This window comes from Episyrphus balteatus, chromosome 4, assembly GCF_945859705.1.
Source record: "Episyrphus balteatus chromosome 4, idEpiBalt1.1, whole genome shotgun sequence".
Taxonomy (NCBI): Eukaryota; Metazoa; Arthropoda; class Insecta; order Diptera; family Syrphidae; genus Episyrphus; species Episyrphus balteatus.
Window position 1 is genome coordinate 51,979,244 of NC_079137.1, and position 23,001 is coordinate 52,002,244.

The 23,001-nt window shown below is 28.8% G+C and overlaps 1 protein-coding gene across 3 annotated transcripts in view; it reads right to left on the reverse strand.

The window, feature by feature from the left end:
• LOC129918969 (hemicentin-1) overlaps positions 1-23,001 on the reverse strand; it is a 265,301-nt gene that overhangs the window by 66,223 nt on the left and 176,077 nt on the right. For all 3 annotated transcript variants that reach the window (XM_055999736.1, XM_055999738.1, XM_055999739.1), the window contains exons 5-9: positions 16,539-16,742; positions 9,870-10,021; positions 9,060-9,204; positions 2,108-2,238; positions 1,873-2,032 (exon numbers count right to left, since the gene is read on the reverse strand). In XM_055999736.1, the coding sequence (XP_055855711.1) occupies positions 1,873-2,032; positions 2,108-2,238; positions 9,060-9,204; positions 9,870-10,021; positions 16,539-16,742 (792 nt within the window). The remainder of the gene's footprint in view (positions 1-1,872; positions 2,033-2,107; positions 2,239-9,059; positions 9,205-9,869; positions 10,022-16,538; positions 16,743-23,001) is intronic.

A 23,001-nucleotide genomic window follows, 5' to 3' on the forward strand; every position in this document is an offset into this window, starting at 1 on the left:
GCGAGACCTCTAAAGAAAGGTCTTTTGAAGAAATCGCAGCACTTTTTTAGATTTTCGAAAATAAATCTAGTTTTCAACGAAAAATCCAAGGTTAACCCCTTGCCGAAAAATATGAATCTTTCAAAATTTACTCCAAATTCATCAAGTGAGACCTCTAAAGTAATATCTCTTGATGCAATCGCACCACTTTTTTAGAATTTTCGAAAATAAATTGAATTTTCGACAAAAAAATCCAAGGTTAACAACTTGTCGTAGAAAAAATGAATTTTTTAAAATTTCCTCCAAATCCATTAAACGAGACCTCTAAAGAAAGGTCTTTTGAAGAAATCGCAGCACTTTTTTAGATTTTCGAAAATAAATCTAGTTTTCAACGAAAAATTCAAGGTTAACCCCTTGCCGGAAAAAAATGAATCTTTCAAAATTTACTCCAAATTCATCAAGTGAGACCTCTAAAGAAAAATCTCTTGATGCAATCGCACCACTTTTTTAGATTTTCGAAAATAAATTGAATTTTCCACGAAAAATCCAAGGTTAACCCCTTGTCGAAAAAAAAATGAATTTTTTTTTAAATTTAATCCAAATTCATCAAGTGAGACTTCTAAAGAAAGGTCTTTTGAAGCAATCGCAGCACTTTTTTAGATTTTCGAAAATAAATTGAATTTTCGACAAAAAATCCAAGGTTAACAACTTGTCGTAAAAAAATGAATTTTTTAAAATTTCCTCCAAATCCATGAAACGAGACCTCTAAAGAAATGTCTCTTGAAGCAATCGCACCACTTTTTTAGATTTTCGAAAATAAATTGAATTTTCCACGAAAAATCCAAGGTTAACCCCTTGTCGAAAAAAAAATGAATTTTTTTTTAAATTTAATCCAAATTCATCAAGTGAGACCTCTAAAGAAAGGTCTTTTGAAGCAATCGCAGCACTTTTTTAGATTTTCGAAAATAAATTGAATTTTCGACGAAAAATCCATGGTTAACCCCTTGCCGAAAAAAATGCATTTAAAAAAAATCCATGAAGTGAGACCTCTAAAGAAATATCTCTTGATGCAATCGCAGCACTTTTTTAGATTTTCGAAAATAAATTGAATTTTCGACAAAAAATCCAAGGTTAACAACTTGTCGTAAAAAAATGAATTTTTTAAAATTTCCTCCAAATCCATGGAACGAGACCTCTAAAGAAAGGTCTCTTGAAGCAATCGCACCACTTTTTTAGATTTTCGAAAATAAATTGAATTTTCGACGAAAAATCCAAGGTTAACCCCTTGCCGAAAATTCCTTCAAATTCATCAAGTGAGACCTCAAAAGAAAGGTCTTTTGAAGCAATCGCTGAACTTTTTTAGATTTTCGACAGTAAATTGAATTTTTGAGAAAAATCCAAGTTTAGTTGCCGAAAAAAAATTAATTTTTAAAAATTTCCTCCAAATCTATCAAGCTTTATTCCTAAATGTAACCCAAGGGTTTCTTTGAGTTCTGGTTGCTACTTTAAATGCAATTACAGTTTGTTTTTTTTTATTTTCGAAAAAAAAATTGAATTTTCTACAAAAAATCCAAGTTTAACCCCTGCAAAAAAAAGCGTTTTCAAAAATTCTCGATCTCGAAAGAAAGGACTCTTGAATCTCTATTCATAAAATGTAACCCAAGATTTTCTCGTTCATAAGTTGTTTGAAATCAAAGTATATTTTTAAGATGTTCGGAAAAAAAATTGAATTTTCGACAAAAGTGCATTATGAAAAATTTCCTTTAAATTCATCGAGTGAGACCTTTAAAAAAATTTCTTTTGAAGATCTATTCATGAATAATAGGTAACTAAAAGCGTTTTTTGAATTTATTGTGCTATTGGAAAAACTATTTAAAAAAAAAAAATACTTACATCTTATATCTAATTGAACAGGATTGCTTTCACCATCACCTTCACGATTGATTCCAACGCACGTATAAATACCACTTCTAGCACGACTAACATTTTGCAAGACCAAACTCTGATTTGCAACAATTATTCCTTCACTTAAATTATTTTCTAATGAGTTACCCTGTTAAATAGAAATAATTTTAAAAAGATTAATTTTAATTAAAAAATTTAGTTAAAAATCAACTTTTTTACTTACATTATGTCTCCAACTAACTTTGTAAACCCATGGATTTGATTTGATATTGCATTCAAAAAATACATCAATACCTTCTCGAAATGATGAGTTCATACTATTTGTACCAAGTTCAAGTGTAACTACTGGGATATCTATAAGAAAAAATTGATAAAAATTGTTAATTAATGAGATCCTTAAAAAATATCCTTATTTTACTAAAACAAAAAATCATTCAAAAATCTTTCCAATCTTCAATCAAACACCCAGAAAACTCTATTGCGAGCCTATATTCTATTTTTATTACCAAAACAAAACTTCCCATAAAACAAAATCAAAGATGTCCGCCTTCACAACCAAACAAGCAAAAACAAATCAAATTTTCGATTCCGCCAACAAAAACACCCATCAAGCTGTTCACTTTTACGGCTTTGAGAGAGTTCTTGGCTAAGATTCTTCTTCTTTCTCTCCACTCCATCAGCAAGCAGCATTAATTACTTTTTGTCTTTTCTCATTTTAGTGGGTTATAAAAGTGTTGATTGAGTTTTGAACTGTTTCTCAATCCTCACCTCAACTCGTTTCTGGTTAAAAATTTAACAAAAGGATACAAAAAAAAAAAAGGAAAGGAAAAATCTCCTTGGAAACTGACTATACAACACAGGGCAACGGGGTTAAAACGGTCTCTGGCTGATTGCATGAAACTGGAATAAAAGCCAAAGCAAGGAAAATTTAATTTCTTCTAGCTTTTTTTCTTTCATTCTTATATAAAACGCACAAAAGAAAACTTAAAAAAAAAATAAATGGCAAAATTAGAACATGACCAAAATGAAAAAATAAGTTAAGAAAAATAAAAAAAAAAAAAACTATTCTTATCTTCCGTTCATTTCTTATATTGCATTTGCTATTGTATTTGTGCCTGGACTTGATTCGATGGATGACGACGACGTCGAAGGACGACGACGAGGATATCTGGGTTTCTTTCTTATACCTTCTGGAATCTGTTCAAGAAAACCAGCTCAAACCAAACCAACAAAAAAAAATCAAGAACGATTCGCTTGTATTTATAGTTAGAAATTACGAATTCTGCACCAGGTTAATTAAAATTCTGGAAAATAACGTTGATGCTGTTAGCACAAGAATACACTCTTCAAGATTTCTTGTTCTTTTAAATGAACAGGTGAAGAACGGGCTCGTTGTGGCGGGTCCTACACCAACAAGCTAGCGGACGTAGATTGGAACAAACACCGCCGCTGTTGGTGGAATTTTATTACGATTTATTTTATTTTGTTTATTGCTTGTTTTGGTGTTTTTTTTTCTTCCCTTTTTTTGTTTTTTTTTTTTTTTTTTTTTTTTTTGCTAATAATCTTATTCGTTTTTCTTTTAAAAGCGGAAATTGAAGAAAGCAATCAAATCAAATTCCTCTTTGAAGGAGTCTGGAAATGTAATTCTAAGTGTAGATGAGGAATGGAATATGAAATAATTTTTTTTTATTCTTGACTTCAATTAATTAAAGAGATAAGACAATTTATTTGATAAAATATAAATTAATAAAAAAAAGATAAGAAGAATTTTTGATTTTTAATTATATGAAATAAGCAATTTAAAGAAAAAAAAATACTATTTTGTTGATAATATTTCACAATATTATGCAAAATCGAAACATCGCAAAAAACATAGACCTAACTTTTCTACCTTCACGGGAATATTTCGAAGTCAAGGCACTTTTTAGCCGTTTTGTCTACATACAATTAGATAATGTTTGCAGGAAAAAAAACGTGCAGTCTCCATGAGCATTTTAATAGCAATTGATAAAAACATCGCAAAAAGATAGGATTAAATTTTCTACATTAACGAGACTTACTGAAAGTGTAAGCCCTTTTTAGTCGCTTTGGTTACATACGACAATGCGTTTACAGCCTCAATGAGCGTTTTTATTATATTTGCTGAAAACATCGCAAAAACATAGAATCAACTTTTTTATTTTAACGAAAGTTGTTGAAAGTGTAGGTCTCATTTAGCCGCTTTATTTACATTACACGTGTTTAGAAACTACGAGTGTTCTTATTATATATGCTATAAACATCGCAAAAACATAGAATTTGATATTCTACATCAACAGGAAGAATTGAAAGTTCTAACCCCATTTAGTCGCTTAGAAATGCCATGTTTTTTTTTTTGAAACTACGAGTGTTCTTATTATATTTGCTATAAACATCGCAAAAACATAGAATTTGATATTCTACATCAACGGGACGAATTGAAATTGCTAACCCTATTTGGTCGCTTAGAATTCAATTGTCATACTTCACAAAACTTGTTAAAAGTGTATAGACAATTTTTTTATTTAAGGAAGTCATAGCTCAATAACCAACTCAAGTATGACACCCCATAAAACCCCAGTTAACTTTTTATGGGTGTTATGGTTTCTTCGGGTAGCTCACTTCTGACTGTGACAATTTAGCTTATTAACGAAACCACTGAACTAGAAATATGATTCTTGAAAGTAACACGACCAAAAATTGTTACAAGTGGCCTGAACTTTGTGCTCAAAACTTAAAAAAAAAAAAAAACGGATAATCTGATTATGTTTTTGAAGCGTGTAATTTTTCAAGATTAAAATGGTAAACTTCAAAACATCAAACAAAACCACAACTTCACTTCACTTCATTTAATTCCTTCACAATCAAGAGGAAATCTTTGTAAAAGTTAGAGGATAATTTATTAACCCATACTTTTTTAATTAATATATCATGTTGCCACTTTTAAGGTGTCGAAAGGGTAATAATAAACCTTCGAGAGGAAGAACTACTTCTCTAAAATATTTAGTAACAGAAAAAATATATCAAGTGGAATGGAAATTTTCGTGGCGGACATCAGGTTGAAAATTTGTGTTCAATTGGATTTTTTTCTTAATTATTATTTTTATAGTCGGTCTTTCTTTTGGTCATGATTGATGAAGCGTTTTGTGTTTCTGGTTTTTAAAATGTCGAATCATTCTTTAAGAAAACTTTAAACGATTTGTCTTGTATTGAGTTTGTTATTTTGTATAACTTTGCCATTGAAGTAATTTATAAGTACAACGATGGCGTTTTTCTTGGTTGATTCAATTTCTTCAAGTAAACAATTTATTATAAATTGATTTTTAAGAATTTGAAGGGTTAAGAAGCTGACAAACTTAGCGTAAAAATATCAAATTGTGTGAAAAATTGAAAACAAAACTATAGAAATACATATTAATCATCAATATTGTTGTGATTTGAGTTAATTTATTTTTCAATTTAAAATAAATTTATTTTAAAATTCGACAAAAAAAAGTTTGGAAGTCTCACTGTTTTGGAAACAATTTTCACTATGTACCTACTAACATACGTTATCAGAAAACTTTATTTAATTTTATTCTAAAAACTGATTGCTTATTGATAGAAAACAAGGTATGATGCTGGAAATTATTATGACTAACTAAAACGTACATAGTTATTAAGCAACAACTAAACTAGTCTTTTTTTGCATTTGAAAGTTTGTTTTGTTTTGAAAATATTTTGCCAAATATGAAGTGGCTGGATCATTATCTGTTGAAAAAAATATGATATTACTGATTGAAAGTGTTTTCATTTAATTCACTTTTGCTTTTTTTAATGTTGATTGAGTTTGAGAAGTCTTAATGTCTTTTTGGAAAGGGCCAAATTTCAAAGAGAATTTAATATGCCTCCAATCAACTGCAGATTCATATGAGAATAGCACAAGGTTTTACTCTCTGAATAATAATTTTCAAATTCCCAGAAAAGTTTTTGTTTTAAAAATTGGAAGTTTCGCTTTCATGGTTTTTGAATTTTAAGAAAAAAAACAACAGAGTGTCCCGTGAATGGAAAATTGAAGGGGTGGTTTTTGGGTATATTCTAAGAAAAAAATTGTTGTACAGTAATGCTCGTTATAATCACGTATTTCTCGCACAAAATTGGCCTCAAAGTAAAAAAATATAAATATTTTTTGAAAGCAGATTTGAAAAAGAACTTTTATCCTAAAAATAAAAATTTTAACAAAGTATCTGTCATTAGTTTCAAAAAAGAAACTATCAAAAAAACATGATTTTAGATATACCTACCAAAGTAAGCGTTTTCTTTAATCATCTGTAAGTGATAACAACTTTGCAGATTAAGCGTTAGGTACCAACTGTAGAATTTTTTTTCTTTATTGATAAAGTGACAATGTTGCATTGTTGACGTTACTATATTTCAATTTCAAAATTCAAAAAAAAATTGAAATTGATCATTTTTTCATATCAATTTCTCATTCCAAATTATTGAAAAATATTAAATAAAAAATTCCTAATGTGTACTAATTTAAAGGCGCTTTGTGTTTTTTCGAAGTAAAATGTATAATTTACTGAGAAAATTTTATCGGCACTTAGATTTTACTTCACATAGTTTATGAGAAAATAACAAAACAATTATATCACCTATAATAGAAAAAATAATATCACCACTATTTTGTAAAGAATATTCCTTTTCAGTAATGTTTTGAAAAAAGAAAGAAAATTCTTAAAATAATAAAAATAATAAAAAAGAAAAGGAAAGAAATAGGTTTTATTATAATAAACTAAAACGTAAAATCTAGTCAACATTGATATTTTAATTGTCAAAGTGAAATTTTCACTATCCCACCTGAAATTAAAAAACGTCAAAATGATTTGATATAATATCTAAATTGATATTTTAATTGTTGGACGACTTTTGTCTCTGAAAAATGTTAATTTGATAGCTGTTATTATCAAATTGTTTTTTCGGTGCAGTATTCGTTTCTTTGACTGTGATACAAAAAATTAAAAAAAATTTCCAAAGCAAATCATGTCATGATTTTTTTCGATTTTTTTTTTTTTTGCTCTTTTTTTTTGTTCCGATATTTTGTGAGTCGGTAGGATTTTAGACACCCTTGATACACTAATACATACAAGAGAGTATAAGTTATGCATTGCATGTGAAATCTGAGCTGTAGTTCTATCTGCTTTTTATGTGTGCTTACGAATAGGAATTATGCGAAAAAAGGTGAAATGGCGCAGTTTTTTGCGGGTGAAATGGCGCATTCCGTGCTAAATTTTTTTACTTGAGTACAGTGTTAGCATGTGCCATATCACCCTCAAAATATTTTTTTTTAAGTACCTACTCCTAATTCAGCCAAGTTCAAATTTTCATTAAAACACACAATTTAGAATGAGGTTGTGTATGTGAACTTTTTAAACGTTTGCATTGACATAATTTGTATTTATTGCTTCGTTGACATATAAAACATTTTTTAACTAAATAGCTTCAAATTTGAAGGAAAACCAACTTTTTAATCCAACATTTTTATAAAAAAGACGACTATTTGTGCAATGAATGTGGCAATAGAAACCTAAAACAAACTCATGCACCATCTCACCTACCAAGGTATGCCATCTCACCCACCATAGAGGGGGAGATGGTTTTTTTTAAGCTTTTTTGCTTTAAATTTAAAAATATAAACTAAAAATATAAAATTCCCTAAAACATAATTATACGTTGTATATTGAATATAGAACATTTTTGCGTTGTTAGAAATATGAAATGTGGTTTACTTTGAAAAATATGCCAAAAACAAAAAATTTATGCCATCTCACCCGCTTTTACCCTATGGGATCTGTTTTAAGAAAACCTAAATATCCAGTTCATCTGGTTTACATTATTTTTCTTAGTCAATTGCCAATTTTCATAAAAATGTTTCTAAATGCCTCTTATTTAGTAAATAGTTGAAAAAAAAAATAAGAGTTTTTGCCTGAAGGTCGAATGAAATATTTTTTGCTCCAAATCCAGATTTGGATTTTTACATACCATTTTTTAATTTGCGCGAAAATCTTTTGATAAAAGTATTCTTTAAAAGTAGTCAATACGCCATTGGTAGGTATTGACTTTTTCAAATTTTAATTTGAAGAATAAAATATATTGGAAATTTTTTAAAGTTTTAAGAACTTTAATTAGTGATGGGAACTATCGAATGATTTGAACTATCGATAGTTAGTAACTGAATGATTTGAACTATCGAATAGTTCATTCATTCATTCATTTGTCCATTCGAATAAAAACTATCGAATAAAACTATCGAAAAAAAAACTATCGAACAAACTATCGAATAAACTATCGAATAAAAACTATCTGTATAAAAACTATTCGAATGAAAATAGTAACTAAACTATCGAATGAAAAAACTATTCGAATGAAAATAGTAACTAAAGGAATGAATGAATGATTTTAAACTATCGAATGAATGAATATTTTACAACTATCGATAAATTGATAGTTTTTGTTCGATTGTTCCCATCACTAACTTTAATACATATTATAGTGTGTTTAAAAACTAAATTAATTGCATTCATGGAAAACATATAAAAATCAGTACGCTGCTTCATAAAGCAAGGTTGGGGAATATTGTAGGCTTTAAATTATGTATTTTCATTTCCTCCAATTCAACACCATTATGTCCTAGATTCCTTGTCAAATTCTCTCATCAATTTTTTTTTTTTTTTTTTGTTCTTTTTCTGAGGAAAAATGTGTGGATAGGTAAATCATTTTTGTATAGGTATAGCCTGTTCTCATTTTTTTTTAATATAAAAGGCCTGTACAAACTTGTACCTGACGATAGCCTAATTCATCAATATAAATGATCACATAGCGATAGCTCAATATAAGTGAGACAGAGGAAAAGAAGAGATGGTGAGTGATGTTATATTGTGATTTTTATCAACAAAAAAAAAAGGACACAAAAAAAACAACAGGAGAAAGTAAGTGTATACCCTTGTGTTTTTCCCCCATTCCAACAAATCCCTCATCATTCAGTTCACATAGTCTTCAACATCACACTTCACAAAGAGAACAAAAAACCCAACAAACTACGAGAGAGAATATCGACAAAAGTCGACGATATATACCTATATAAAAAAATATTACATATATAATTCTTTACTTACGATATATATCCAATTTCCATCCATCTTCCATTCCCGATTCAGGTATCATCGATTGTTCAGCACGGCAAGAGAGAAACTTTCCTCTATCGTCGATTGTCGGTGTGAAAGTCAATATTGACGTTGTCATATTTCCATCCGGATTCGACTATATTCCGTATTCCATTGGAATGAGGGGGCGAATGCAGAAGGATAGTAGTGTTTTTTTGGATAACGGTTTATGGATGTTTGCACGAGAAGTGTGTGAGTGTTGTATACCATCGATTGAAGTTAAGAGTCATCATCGGAAAAATACCCCAGAGACGTGCATTCAAAGTCACGAGATGTGGATAAAAAGAATATGAAATGAAAAATGAGTAAAAGCGCACAACAAAATTAAAAGAGCAAAGAATAATGACGTGTGTGTGTGTTGTGTGGGGGTGGAAAAAGGGGGGTGGGGATGGTGTAAGTTTTTCTTTTTCTTATTTTTTCATTATTATTTTTTTTTTTTTGTAAGAAGATGAATGTGTTTGGAGCCAAAGTATTATATACACACGTAACAGCAGAAGCAGCGCAGGATTTTTTTTTAAGGATATCAAGTTTGCATCATGAATTCAATCAATATTCCTTCTTTTGCTGGGGTATATTATTAAATGCAATTTTAATTTATTAACTTTATGTGCAAACACAATAAACCAAGAGTATATCATCTACTTTTCTGCGTCTGCTGCATTGTGTAATGTAATGTAACGTTAATGTGTTCAGTCTTTGGTTTATACGAGTCCTGTGAGTAAGTTGTGTGTATCATCATTATTTTTTTTTTTTTTAACTTACAATTTCATGGGTATTCTTCATTGGTGTACTTCCTTTCCACCAGGTTATTGTTGGGGCTGGGCGTGAACCGACGACAACACAACTCAGCTGATATATGTTATCGGCTGAAAGGGGTCGATTTTCTCCCTGTAGTTTCACAACAAGTGGACGTACTGCAGAATAAAATACAAAATTAATTGAATGATTTTTTTGTTAATTAAAATTGAAAAAAATACATATAAATCGAACGAGAAGGAAATTTTACAACAAAATATTTTTTGGTTAATAAAGGAAAATATTCTCAATTTTATTGACTTTTTGTTTAAGTTTTTAAAATGGTTAACATTTAATATAGTAATGAGAAAAAGTTGGAAGGTAGATATGTATTTATTTTAAGGATGTAAACAAAATTACAACAAAAAAATACTTTTTTTTAAAAATATCTAGGTAAATGTATACTCCATTCTGAAACTGGTTACATTAAAGTCTCATTATGACTGAGGAATAAAAAGAAGAACATGTTAATTTATGGAGGTATGTTATATTATGTATTTTAATTGAGTGCATATTTGTTACAATCATTTTCAGTAGGTAATTATAGGCAGTATGCATATTAGGGCGTATGTTATTATTGAATCAAGTTCCTAAGTTGAAAAACTGTTTCTACACTGAAAAAATTATTATTCTTAAAAACTATGAATCTTGTTCATAAACCAAAATTCATACATTTTTAAGAAAAATTCATTAAATTTAAGCACAAATTCTTAAAAAAAAAGTTTAGATTTAAGAAAAATTCATAAAATTTAAGAATCAGTTTTCATAAAAATTTTCCTATGGAAAAAATTTTTATGAATTTTTTTTATGAACAAATACGAAGGTTTATGAATAAATTCATAAACTTCTAGCTCCAATTTGAAGGATATTTTGCTGAATCTTAGAATCTGGACATACTTTTATGAATGAAATTCACTATTATTTTCCATTCAGTTGTATTTTGAGTTAAAATAATTTTTTAAATTGACTTTTTTCCCTTCTAAAATTGAGAAAAATCTATTTTTAAAATTACATCTGTAGGAGTTCATAATTTTTGTGTTTTTAAGTATTTTTTCTTAAAATGAATGTATTTTTTCTTAAAATTAATGTATTTTTTCATTAATTGAAAAATAACGAAAATTTTACCGTTATCCTGCATTCGGTATTAAGAACTTATTCTTAAAATCTAAGAATCTGTTCATACTTTTTAAGTTCGAAATTCATATTTTCCAAAATTTAAGAATTAATTCATTAAATTTTATGAAAGTATACACATAATTTATGAAAAAATTCTTACCTTTTGAGTTTTTAAGTATATTTTCTTGAAGTCTATGTATTTTTTCATCAATCTAGAAAATAATAACTGTTGTTTTGAATCTATGCCTTAGAAGGATTTTTCTGCGGATTTAGTTTAACATCTGATATTCAAAGTGGACGGTCGTTGCCGAAACAAATTTGTGAATAAAAAACAATATTTATTATGTGTTATGTATTTTAAACCACGTAAACAATTTTGAAGAGTATAAGACATTTCAACAGTGGAAATTATTGTTGGTTCACGTTGCCTCTTTCTCATATACTCAGATAAGTACAAAAACATAATATGTTAAACATTTTTTTCTAAATATATTTTAAATTTTTTTGTTATATGTACATTATTTAGATACTTCTGAGAAATGAGTAGGCACTTGAGTAATCTTCAATTTGAGACCATGTTATTTTCGCAAAAAAGCGAAATATAATAGAACCGGCAAAAGGGCACTAAATATTGCTTCGTAAAAACCATCTTAAAGGCTGTTTGCAACAGATCCAGTACACCCGAAGTTGTCATTGCAGAATAAAGCAAACACATCATGTTTGGAAAACATAGAATTTAGTAAGTGTTGCATGTTATTTAATTCCTTTAAATATTTAAATTTTGTTTTAATTTTGTTTTATTCTATATAATGATGTATCTACGTAAATTTTTTATATTGTGATCTTTCCCCAACTTTTTCAATTTTGTATTGTTTTTTCTTTCAGCTGCAGAGCCTAATGCTGCCGATTACAATAAGGTAAAATATAATTCTATATCCTATTTCGATCTTTTGAACCAAATAGTACATAGTCATTTTACTAATACAAACTTTTTTTTATCTTTCCAGACGATGCATCAATTAAAAAAGAAAAATTAAATTAAAAAATAAATGTATAGTGACAGTGACCAATAAAACATTTTTATTACGTTTAAACTCAATCATTTCTTTTATTTTTAAAAATTATTTCATATGTTTGTTTTAGATTTTGGGTTGTTTTCTTTGGCTGTTTGTTTGATTGGAATACAAATTAAATGCTTGGAATGGTAATGTATATTATATGCATCTATATAAATAAATGCATACATTTTAATGAAAAGTGTATTACATTTTATGAAAGCAATCATAAAACTTTAAGAAAAATTCATATTTTTTATGATTTTGTTCATAAAATTTAACCAACATTTCATTCAATTTTTTACGAATTTTATGAAAAAAATCATAAAATTTAAGAAATAATCATAAAATGTAAGAAACTTTTCTTAAACTTTGTTCTTAAATTAAAGAAGAAAAAAAAAGATTTATGAAATAATTCTTAAATTGTATGAATTTTTCTTAAAATCTAAGAAACTTTTCTTAAACATGTTCAAAACTTTTCGAATTCGTTTATGAACAGAATTCTTAAAATTTAAGAACTTATTCTTAATTTTTAAGAAAGATTCATTCCCTTATGAATTTGTTCTTAAAAAGATTCTTAAATTTAATGAATTTTTACATTGGCTCATTTGCCATGAATTTTTACATTAATTTAATGTACAAATTCATTAATTTTATGTACCTTTTTGGTTCAGTGTAAATAATAAAAAAAAAATCCTCTAATTTTTTCAGATTTTTATTTTGACACTAGATGGCGCCCCAAGAGATTTAAAGTTTTTTCTTATTTGAAATAAGTGGTGGTTGACTTATGAGGCCATTTTTTTTTTTTAGATATAGCCTTAAATTAAAAATGTTTGATGATGTTATTGTTTAATGTAGACAATAACCTCATAATTTTGATTTAAGGCTATATCTAAAAAAAATGGAATCATAAAAAGAAAAAACTTTGATCCTCTTGGGGCGCCATCTAGTGTCAAAATAAAAATCTGAAAAAATTATAGGATTTTTTTTATTGTAAGATTTTTTTTTTTTTTGTAAGATGGTTGAATATTTGTGAGCAAATACAAATATGAATGTGCAAGAAAAGGGCGAATCATTTTTGAATGTATTTTTTTAGTTTGAACCTGCAAAACTCAAAGTTTTGAAACAAAAATTAGATTTCTCATTTTTTGCCTCATAAAAAAAAAAATACAAATTATAATGCAGAAACAATCTTTCTATAAAGACTGTTACTTCCAAATTTTGAAGTATAGCCAAAACTATTTTTCGGAGTACCTAGTGTTTTTCCACCAATAGCTTAAGTATTAGAGTGAAAATCAAAAGTCCGCTTAAAAAACACTGTTTTCGGTGCCGCAGTGGGGTTACAACAAGAAGCAAGTATCAAAATAAACCATAAAATCATGTGTCATATGTGGAGATTTACTAAGAGTATCATTCACTTCCGCAAGAAAACCGACTAGTGTTGCCGTTTTCTCACAAATGCACCAATGGTTTTAGTTTTAGTAGTATTTTGGCTGAAGCATTTCTTTACAGCCAGCAATAATACTCAGTAAGAACTCTTGAACGCATTTGTTCTATTTTTGCACCGGAGCTGAGGTTTATTAAAAAGACTATTAATGGTGAAAATATAAACTTTTTGCTACCAGACCAAAATTATGAATGTTGAATTTGATTTCTGAAGAAAAGGATTGAAGTATTTTCAGAAGCTAGTAAGATTTTAATGGCCTGTTCTTCAGGATGAATGGTTTAAAATTTGACCATTTCTGTTTGAACACTTCTTTACTTTTTTTATATGAATTTTTAATAGTTCTTAGGGTAAGACAATTTTCTTATATGTATGTTTAATCAAAATTTTGTGTTCAATTAATTATGTTTTAGGTAATTATATATTGAAAGTTTTAGCCAATTAAAATTAAATTTTGTTCTTACACATTCTAACATTAACATTTTTTCCTAAAATTAATGTTCTCTAGACAAGATTTTATAATAGATATTTAAAATATTTTATTTATAACTTTTGTTTTTGAGATCAATTTTCGATCAAAACATTTTTGTCACCAATGTAGAAAAATGCATAAAAATTATTTTGAGGTTTAGTATGTTTTTGCAGAATGTCTGTAAAACTAGAAATCTTATGGAAATCCTTTGGTTTCATACTCAAAACGTTGCTACATTTTCAAAAACCAAATAAAAAAAATTAGTAATATTGTCACGGAGTGGACACTTCTTTTTTTTTTTAAAGGTTTTTTCGCAAATTGATATGATAGAAGAGTTTTTAATTTTTAACCAACAAAATGAACTGTAGGCTATAATACACTCTTAGGGCAATGAATGAGTATTTTTATAGTATTCACAAGAAATTGAGGTCAATATGTACCCACATTTGCTTCCTTAACCCATTTTCGGCGGCTACCATTTACATTTGACTTAGAAATATTATTATTATTTTTGATCTAATTAGAAGAAATGCGAAAAAAAATTACGGAAAATCCATGTTGCGTTTTCGTAACGCTCACCGAAAATATACCTTATCAAAATTATTTTAAAAAAAATTTCTAACATAGAATATAAATCAGTTTTTTTTGAATATTTTCATGAAGAAATGAACTGGATATAAATATACTAAGTATTAAAAAATTGTTGAAAACAAAATGACAAATTGCGTTCAAAAATTCTACCTCAAATTTTTCAGGAACTCGAATTTTGAAAGTCCTACAAAATCACGAACAATTTTTTTCACAAAAAAATCCAAAAACAGGTCCATTAGATAAATAATTGACATATCTTTCAAAATCTATTTTTAGTTTATTTTAAATTATAATCAGTTAGGTTCCAGAAGTCTTCAAACATGACGTTGCGAAAACGCAACGTTTGCCGGAAATGGGTTAAAGCCAAAAAAAGGACTATTTTTTCATTGCGTAATTATTCGCTTATTTATGTACTGCGTGTGTTTTAAGAAAAATATTTAGAAAATTCTGTTGTTTTGGTAATATTTTTTTTTTTTCTTGAAGACATTTTAATCGAATTATTTCTGAGTTAAAATTTTTGTTATACACTTCCTTAGAATTTTGGATTGATATAAGGGATACAAAATCTTAAAAAAACAAAAAAAAATTACGCGGAAACAGTGACATTTTAAGCAGGTATTAAATTCCTATGCAGATGGTACACTGTGGTGTATACGTAACCAAAAAAATTATTTTTTTTATTTGAAACTACAAAGTCTTTAAAGTTAATATTTGTTGTAATTGTGTACCTACTGTTTTTATATCTATAAACATAAGTACGGTAACCACACGATGGAAGAAATAACAAATTAACCAAAGCAAATAATGCTGAAACAAAATACTTTACTCTCGTTGAAATCCAATGCTACTGACTTTCAATATGGTTTATAATATAACAAACAAGTACCAAAAACAGTGGAAACAAAAGCTTGTTTCAAAACAATTTAAATGTTAAAAATAAATACGGGTATAAAAATGTACTTAGACCCGGAATCCCGGAACTGTAGTTCTACATTGTCCCTATTCACCTACGATGAATAAATAAATTCCAAAAAACAAAAAAAAGGACATACCTACAACTAAAATACCTTATCATAACTCGTTTCGTTATAATTTCAACAAAAAAAAAAAATACACACATTCTAATACATAAAAGTTCACAGTTAAAAACTTTTGATTGCACTAATATTACCAGTTACATTAATATGACGTTGCCAGGAGCTCACAGGACCCTACTCTACTCCTTAATTCAACAAAAAAAAAAAAAGTTATAAGAATAGCCAAGAAAATCTGTGTAATTACATTGTTCCTCAACTCAAAAATGTAAAAGAGAAGTAGGTAGAGCTTTAATCGAGTCGTCGGCCATATTAAATACATGCGAGTATAAGATTGTAACGTGGTGAAGTAGAAAAACGGATTTTGAACAATTTTGTTGTAAACATGACACAGAGAGAAAAGGGAGCTGAAGCTAGCTACTGTTATTGCTGCAGGAGCTATGCTTTGTGTTGTCACACACAATTAATTTTAATTGCAATTCTTGCAACAACAGAAAATTCCTTCGAATAGGTATATATATAAAAGTCCTTTTCTCCTCACTTAACTTTTCTGTTGTATAACTTTCTTTTTTTTTTTTGTCTCTCTCTTTCTAACTCTCTTGAGGCAATATAACAGACTTTTCTTGTTGCTGGTTTATACCATTGGATGACATCGTATATACCTAGTAGATGAGTGACAAGGACGATGACGACGATGATGTCGTCGCAAAAGGCAAGTGCACTTCTATTGCATAGTCAACAAGGACGATAAGTATATATCTACCTATCCTACACCAACTGTCACATATCTATATTTCATTTATATAATACGAGAGTATACTTTACAACAATCCTCTGTCAGTGACTTAGGACTCAAACATACCTTCACATAAAAAAAAGAAAAAATACCAACAACAACAATAAAAAACACACAATCATACTTACAATTCATATCAAGAGTGACAGTGCTACTAATTGGCGTTGTTAAATTATTGTTCGATGTCTGGCATGTCAGTTGCATGTTGAGATTTTTCCTTTTTAGCTTTCCCAGTGACAGAACATTGGCAACTCGCCGATCTGACAATGGGTGTGAAGTGTCATCAAGTAGAGTATTTTCATGCCACCAGGTAACCTTTGGTTGTGGTCGTCCTGAAAATTAAAAAAAAAAATGAAATAAGAAAAAAAATTGTAAGTAAATGTGCAGAAAGGTCCTTGTTGAAGGTCCTTATTATACCACATCAAAAACAAATAATATAAATACATATATAATATAGCGGTACTTGGCAAAAGAAGAAGAAGACGACGAAGACGACTCTACTCGTGTTGTGTGTGGTGAGAAGATGAATCTACTTATGGAAGGATACTTAGGTACCTACTCGTTCAAGGATTCAAAAATTACATTTTTCGTAATTATTGTCTATCTCTTTTTTTTTCTTATTTTTTTCCTTCACTTGGCACGTTGACAATTTGAGTGAGAAGAAAAGGAAAATTACGAGTTTTCAACTCATTTAAGGATAAAGGATTATATTTTTTCCCCCCTTTTACACATGAGAGATAATATTATTTTTTTTTTTTTCAACAACAACGCGTGATCTTGTAATTCCAAGAAGCCTTTCTTACAATTATTACAAAAAATAGCAAAAAAAAAAAAATATATAATTCAAAAAGGACGAGGACGATGATGATGATGATAACAACAAAGTAAATGAAGAGGGCACCAAGGAGTTGGATATAATGTAGGAGTGAGCACAGAATTGAAAACAGATAAAGGATTCTTTTTGCTGCTTTCTTTTTTGAAGCTTTCTTGGGAATATCCTTATTGCTTTGTGTGTGTGTTTTGTGTATTCGCATGATGAGAAGAAAGTTAGTGACATACGATAAAGAAAATTTCTCACAAGAGGTTAACATTAGCGACAGAAATAATACAAAAAACATGAAATGAAATAAGGACGAAGGAAACAAACAACAGCAAACGAAAAAAAAAAGAAAAGGATTCCTTCGAAATGAAAACATATACAACAACAACAACAAAATATCCTTTTTCATTCATTTTCATTTTCTTTCAGTTCAAAAAAAGGATACGCGGGTTTTTCCACCTTACGCCCCACCATCATCATCACGTCTCTCGTCCTTCGTCGACTATGAGAGAGAAAATTCTACTACAAAATGTTGAATGTTTTGTTGGCTGTTTTAATCTTTCAAATAGGTTGACGGATTAAAATGTATTTTATATGAGAAAAAAAAAAAAACAAAAAAAAAGGGCGATGACGACTTTGTCGAGTGTCTTATACTCATTTTACGCCTATTTTGCGTCTCAATGTCATTCAAAAGTGAAGTTGGGTTTGAGTGTTTTTTCTCTCTCTGTTTTTTTTTTTCAAGGGTTTCTTGGAATGTGCCTAAGTGTAGAGTAAAAAGCAAAAAAAAAAAAAAGAGAAGGTAGTATATAATTAAGTATGTTTTGCAAATTCAGCGAATCTATATGTATTTTTATTCTCATATCCTTTCAGGCTTGAATTGAAAGCAAATAATACTTTTTCAGCTGGAAGGAATTTTTCAAAAGAATTTTTATTAGATTAACAAAAAGTTAATGGCGGCTGGTGAAAGGAGAAAGGGAAACAGAAAGAAAGAAAAAGAAGACTGTGATTGAAGAGGAATATTGGTTTTATATTAACAAAAATCTTTTGGGTTTTTCGTCTTTAAAGAATGATATGATGGAAGGCTTTTTTGAAGGCGCAATCTCTTGTGTCAAAGTGTAAGGTTTTGTATTTTGTACCTTGATGTATTTTTTGATTAATTTTATGGTATAAATAGAAATAATCAGGTATTGAATGACTTTTTAACCTTCATTCCGAAATAAGTGTTAAACATTGGTCCTTGAGAATACCTACCAACTCTTAACATTTGAAATTAATTTTGTTGGCAGTGGAATGCAAAAACCTACCTTAATTTGATTAAAAAAAGAACAAAATTCCAACTATCTAATTAAAACTTGATTAATGTCTAAGGGTTTTTTGATGAAATAAATTGACATTTAAAGAACAGAATAATGAATTCTTCATATCTATGGTAACTTACCGTATTTCAAATTAAATCAAATTTTATGACGTTTTGAACAAGATTTTGTGAGATTTATTTTTAATTAAAAGAGTTAATAAAATATTTACAGCCCAAATATTTCTAATGCCAGAACTAAATTGACTTTGATGTAGTGAAATTCTTAAACTGATGCCACTCAAAGGCTTTAAAAGTGTCTGTTATTCAATAAGTCAAAGTCTTTTCACCATTTCAAAAATTATAAAATTTGGGAATTTATATACATAGATAAATGAGATGTATGTAAACCCAATAATTCTAGCAGCTGCGATGAAGTCATCTTCACAAGGCAAAAAATATGTATTAATTTCAAATCAAAAAAGATTTGAGTTTTGTTTCAAAATATGACAATGATATAGAAACACAAAAAAAAAGGGGTTTCATTTTATACAACCCAAATTTTACAAAAACTATGGCCAAAATTATTTTCTTTTTACTAAAAGCGCTTTTAATATAAATTTTATAACTTTGTTACAATTGCGCATCACCGATAGATGGCTATGAAATTTGGTCTTCATAAAAATAAAATGAGAAATATATTGAAAATGCAAATCCACCATGTGAAAAATTAATAGAAGATTTATAAAAATTGATAAAAAAATATTTCAATTTTTTTAATGATAAAGTATAATTATGAAAATAACAATAGAAAATAATAATTACCGTTTTTATATCGTTTTAACTGTCTTTGATCATAATTTAAATGTAAACAATGTGTAGGTACACGCATTATTTCTGTTTAAATCTTTAATAGAAATGCGGGTCACTATGGTGTATGCGTAACTTTTGTTTCTATAGAAAAACTTAAAAATTAGTTATTAAACTAATATAAAATAAAATTCTCCAAGATAAGAAAGACATTTAAAAAAAAACAAAAATTTGATGCAATTATAAATATTTCTCAAAATTCTCTTCAATTTTACTTTAAGAGAGGCAAATTTAAGAATCATTTTTTTTTTTAAACTTTACCTAAAACTAAAAGAATCAAGGGGCACGGTAGTGTTCAGCCAAGTTCTCTAGCAACTTTGGCACTACTCCCTTATTTACAGGATACAACTCAGGCCATTTTCGACCCCCCTCTAACTTCCACACCAAAGATGCTAGAAATTTCAAAACTCGCTACATTTGTTGAGCTGGTCAAAACCAAACACCTCACAAAATTTCAGCCTCATACGATGAGTAGTTTCTGAGATATAGGGCTTCAAAAATAGCAAAAACCGTAACTGACTCACTGACTCACTGACAGATCATCAAAATTATGGAGAACTTCCCGATATCGTAGAAACTTGAAATCTTACACGGTGATAGGACTTGTGGTGTATACAAAGGAAAAAATCGAAAATTTGAGATTTTCAATTTAGGGGGCGTGGCATCCGCCCATTTCCGCTGAATTTTCATCAAATATTATAGATCATTTGTGATTGTCGTAGAATCTTGAAATTTGGTAGAACGGTAGAGCTGCTAGTTTATACAAAGGAAAAAATTTAAAATTTGAGAATTTCAGCCAGGGGGCGTGGCAACCGCCCATTTTCGCTGAATTTTCATAAAATATTATAGAGAACTTCTGATTATCGTAGAATCTTGAAATTTGGTAGAATGGTAGAGATGGTAGTTTATACAAAGGAAAAAATTTAAAATTTGAGAATTTCAGCCGGGGGCGTGGCAACCGCCCCCATTTTCACTGAATTTTCATCAAATATAGAGATTTTCAATTCTATAGCCATATCTTGCAAAAAGTAGTGAAATCACAACAAAAACATACTGTTAAAAAAAGAGCCAAGTTCTTCTATGTTGAAATTATGCTGGCACAAAAAGTACTGAGATGTAAAAGTGTACCAAGTTCTTAAGTTTGGGTTCAAATTCGTATCAATAAAATTTTGATTGTTTACTTGGCAATTTTTGAAATAACTTTAAAAATCGATAATTAAAAGAAAAATTGTCAAGAGAACAATCAAAATTTTATTGATACGAATTTGAACACAAACTTTAGAACTTGGTACACTTTTACATCTCAGTACTTTTTGTGCCAGCATAATTTCAACATAGAAGAATTTGGCTCTTTTTTTAACAGTATGTTTTTGTTGTGATTATTACTTTCTGAAAACTCTTTAGATTTTGTTTATTTTTATAGAATGGTATGAAGATCGATTACCTAATGTTTTATTTATTCTTAAAAAAGTGCTGATTTAGGTAATTTATAGACAAACAATTTACCATTAATAAAACTCAAACAAAGTACTGTGAACATACAGGCAAAACATAACTAGTACCGTGTGAGAAGAACGGTAGGCCCCAAGACAATTTTTTTCTCCTAAACTAAGCGCATAAAGATGTTCTCTCGTTACATACATAAAAAAGATGTGCCATTTGCATTAAATACCAAGACAGGCCAAATGTAAAATGAACCAAAATGTGAACCTATTCAGATGAGCGGCAGTGTATCATGAGTCAATTTTAGCAGCACAATATTCCGAATGTCAAAACTCAACCAGGGATTGTGACATCAGTTCTGTACCGGAAGAAAACATCCTTTTCGGATAATTTGTCCTGCTCATGAAATCGCTGGGTTAGTTCCAATTAAAATAAAACTAACACCCGCCTGGATTAATTTTATTTATTTTTTTAACCAAAGCACTGCACTGTTTTAAGAATTTCATAAACTAACTTTCAAAATGAACTATTAATTTTCAAGATTCTGTACTTAATTGAAAAAAAAACCCCTTTATTTAACATCTTCTAGGTGGGAAACCGACGAAGTGTTATGAATACCAGAGTTATGCACGACAGAGTTACGAGCGCCAAAGTTACGCAAAACCGAAGTTACGAATAACCGAAGTTATGAAAGACCGAAGTTACGAAAAACCGAAGCTACGAATAACCGAAGTTATGAAAGACAGAAGTTATGAAAAACCAGAGTTATGAACATCAAAACTTTCAAACGTGGTTTTTGGAATGGTAACCATTGAGAGGAACGAAATACGGAAGGAACGTACCAAAAAAGCTAGAGCGTATAGGTTGAGTCAAGACAAGAAAAAAAATAAAAAAATTGTATGGGTTGGGGTGTCTATTTCTCTCCGTTTAGCCGGGAGGGGGAATTTTCTAAAAAAATGACTTAATTTGGAAAACAAATTATTTAAAATCAACGGTTATACCAAAAATGACGTACCTACTGTACGTTTTTGTAAAGCCAAAAACTATAATATCTCTTAATATGTTTTTAAATATAGCTGTTTAATTGAATTAATCCAGTTAAATAAGGGTTTAACCTCGGAATGAATGTTAGTAGAAATTTTTTTTGCTCAATATCTTCCTTTTGCCATTCTATAACATATCTCAAAAGTCTAGAAAAATCTCATGTCCGCTTGTCGCGATTTCAAGGTCATATCGCGAAATGGAGATTTTCAAAATTAGCAAAAATAGGCTATGGTAGTATATACACATATGATACATGATTTCAAGGTATTTTTTAATGCTGATTCCAAAAAATCTAAAATCAAGACAATCTGACGTCTCTGGAAAAAGTTATACCTGTTTTTCATCTGTCAACTCATATTATTATAACAGTTGCAAACTTACTGCCGAAAAACCCTTAAACATTATGGTAGATGAACCAAATTTTGCATGAAGATTTTAGAATCCATCATTATTAAAAATCAAAACAATTCATTACAAAAAATATATATACCTACGAAATAATGGTATTTTTTGATATAGGGGCAAATTTTAGGATATGCACTAAAGAAGATACTTGTTCATCTTAGGAATAAGTGCAAATAGGCTAATTTTTTTCATTTTAATCTTTGTTTGGATATTCTCTAACTACCCTCAAAAATCTAAAAAAATCTCATGTCCACAAGTCCTAATTTTCTTGGTTTGAAAATAACGTGCAGATTTTAAAAAATTAATAAGAAAAGTTTAAATTTTTATATGTATACCAACATTAGCGACATGATTTAAAGGTATTTTTTAACACTAATGCCAACAAAACTCACAAACAAGTCAACCTGACCATCCCTGAAAAGTAATGCACCTTATTCATGTTGATCTGACACAAATATCTGAAGTGTAGTTTTCCAATTTTTTAAAATCTGCACCTTATTTTCAAACCAAGAAAATTAGGACTTGCGGACATGAGATTTTTTTAAATTTTTGAGGGTAGTTAAAGAATATCCAAACAAAGATTAAAATGAAAAAAATAGCCTATTTGCACTTATTCCTAAGATGAACAAGAATCTTCTTTAGTGCATGTCCTAAAATTTGCTCCTCCATCAAAAAATACCATTATTTCGTAGGTATATATATTTTTTGTAATGAA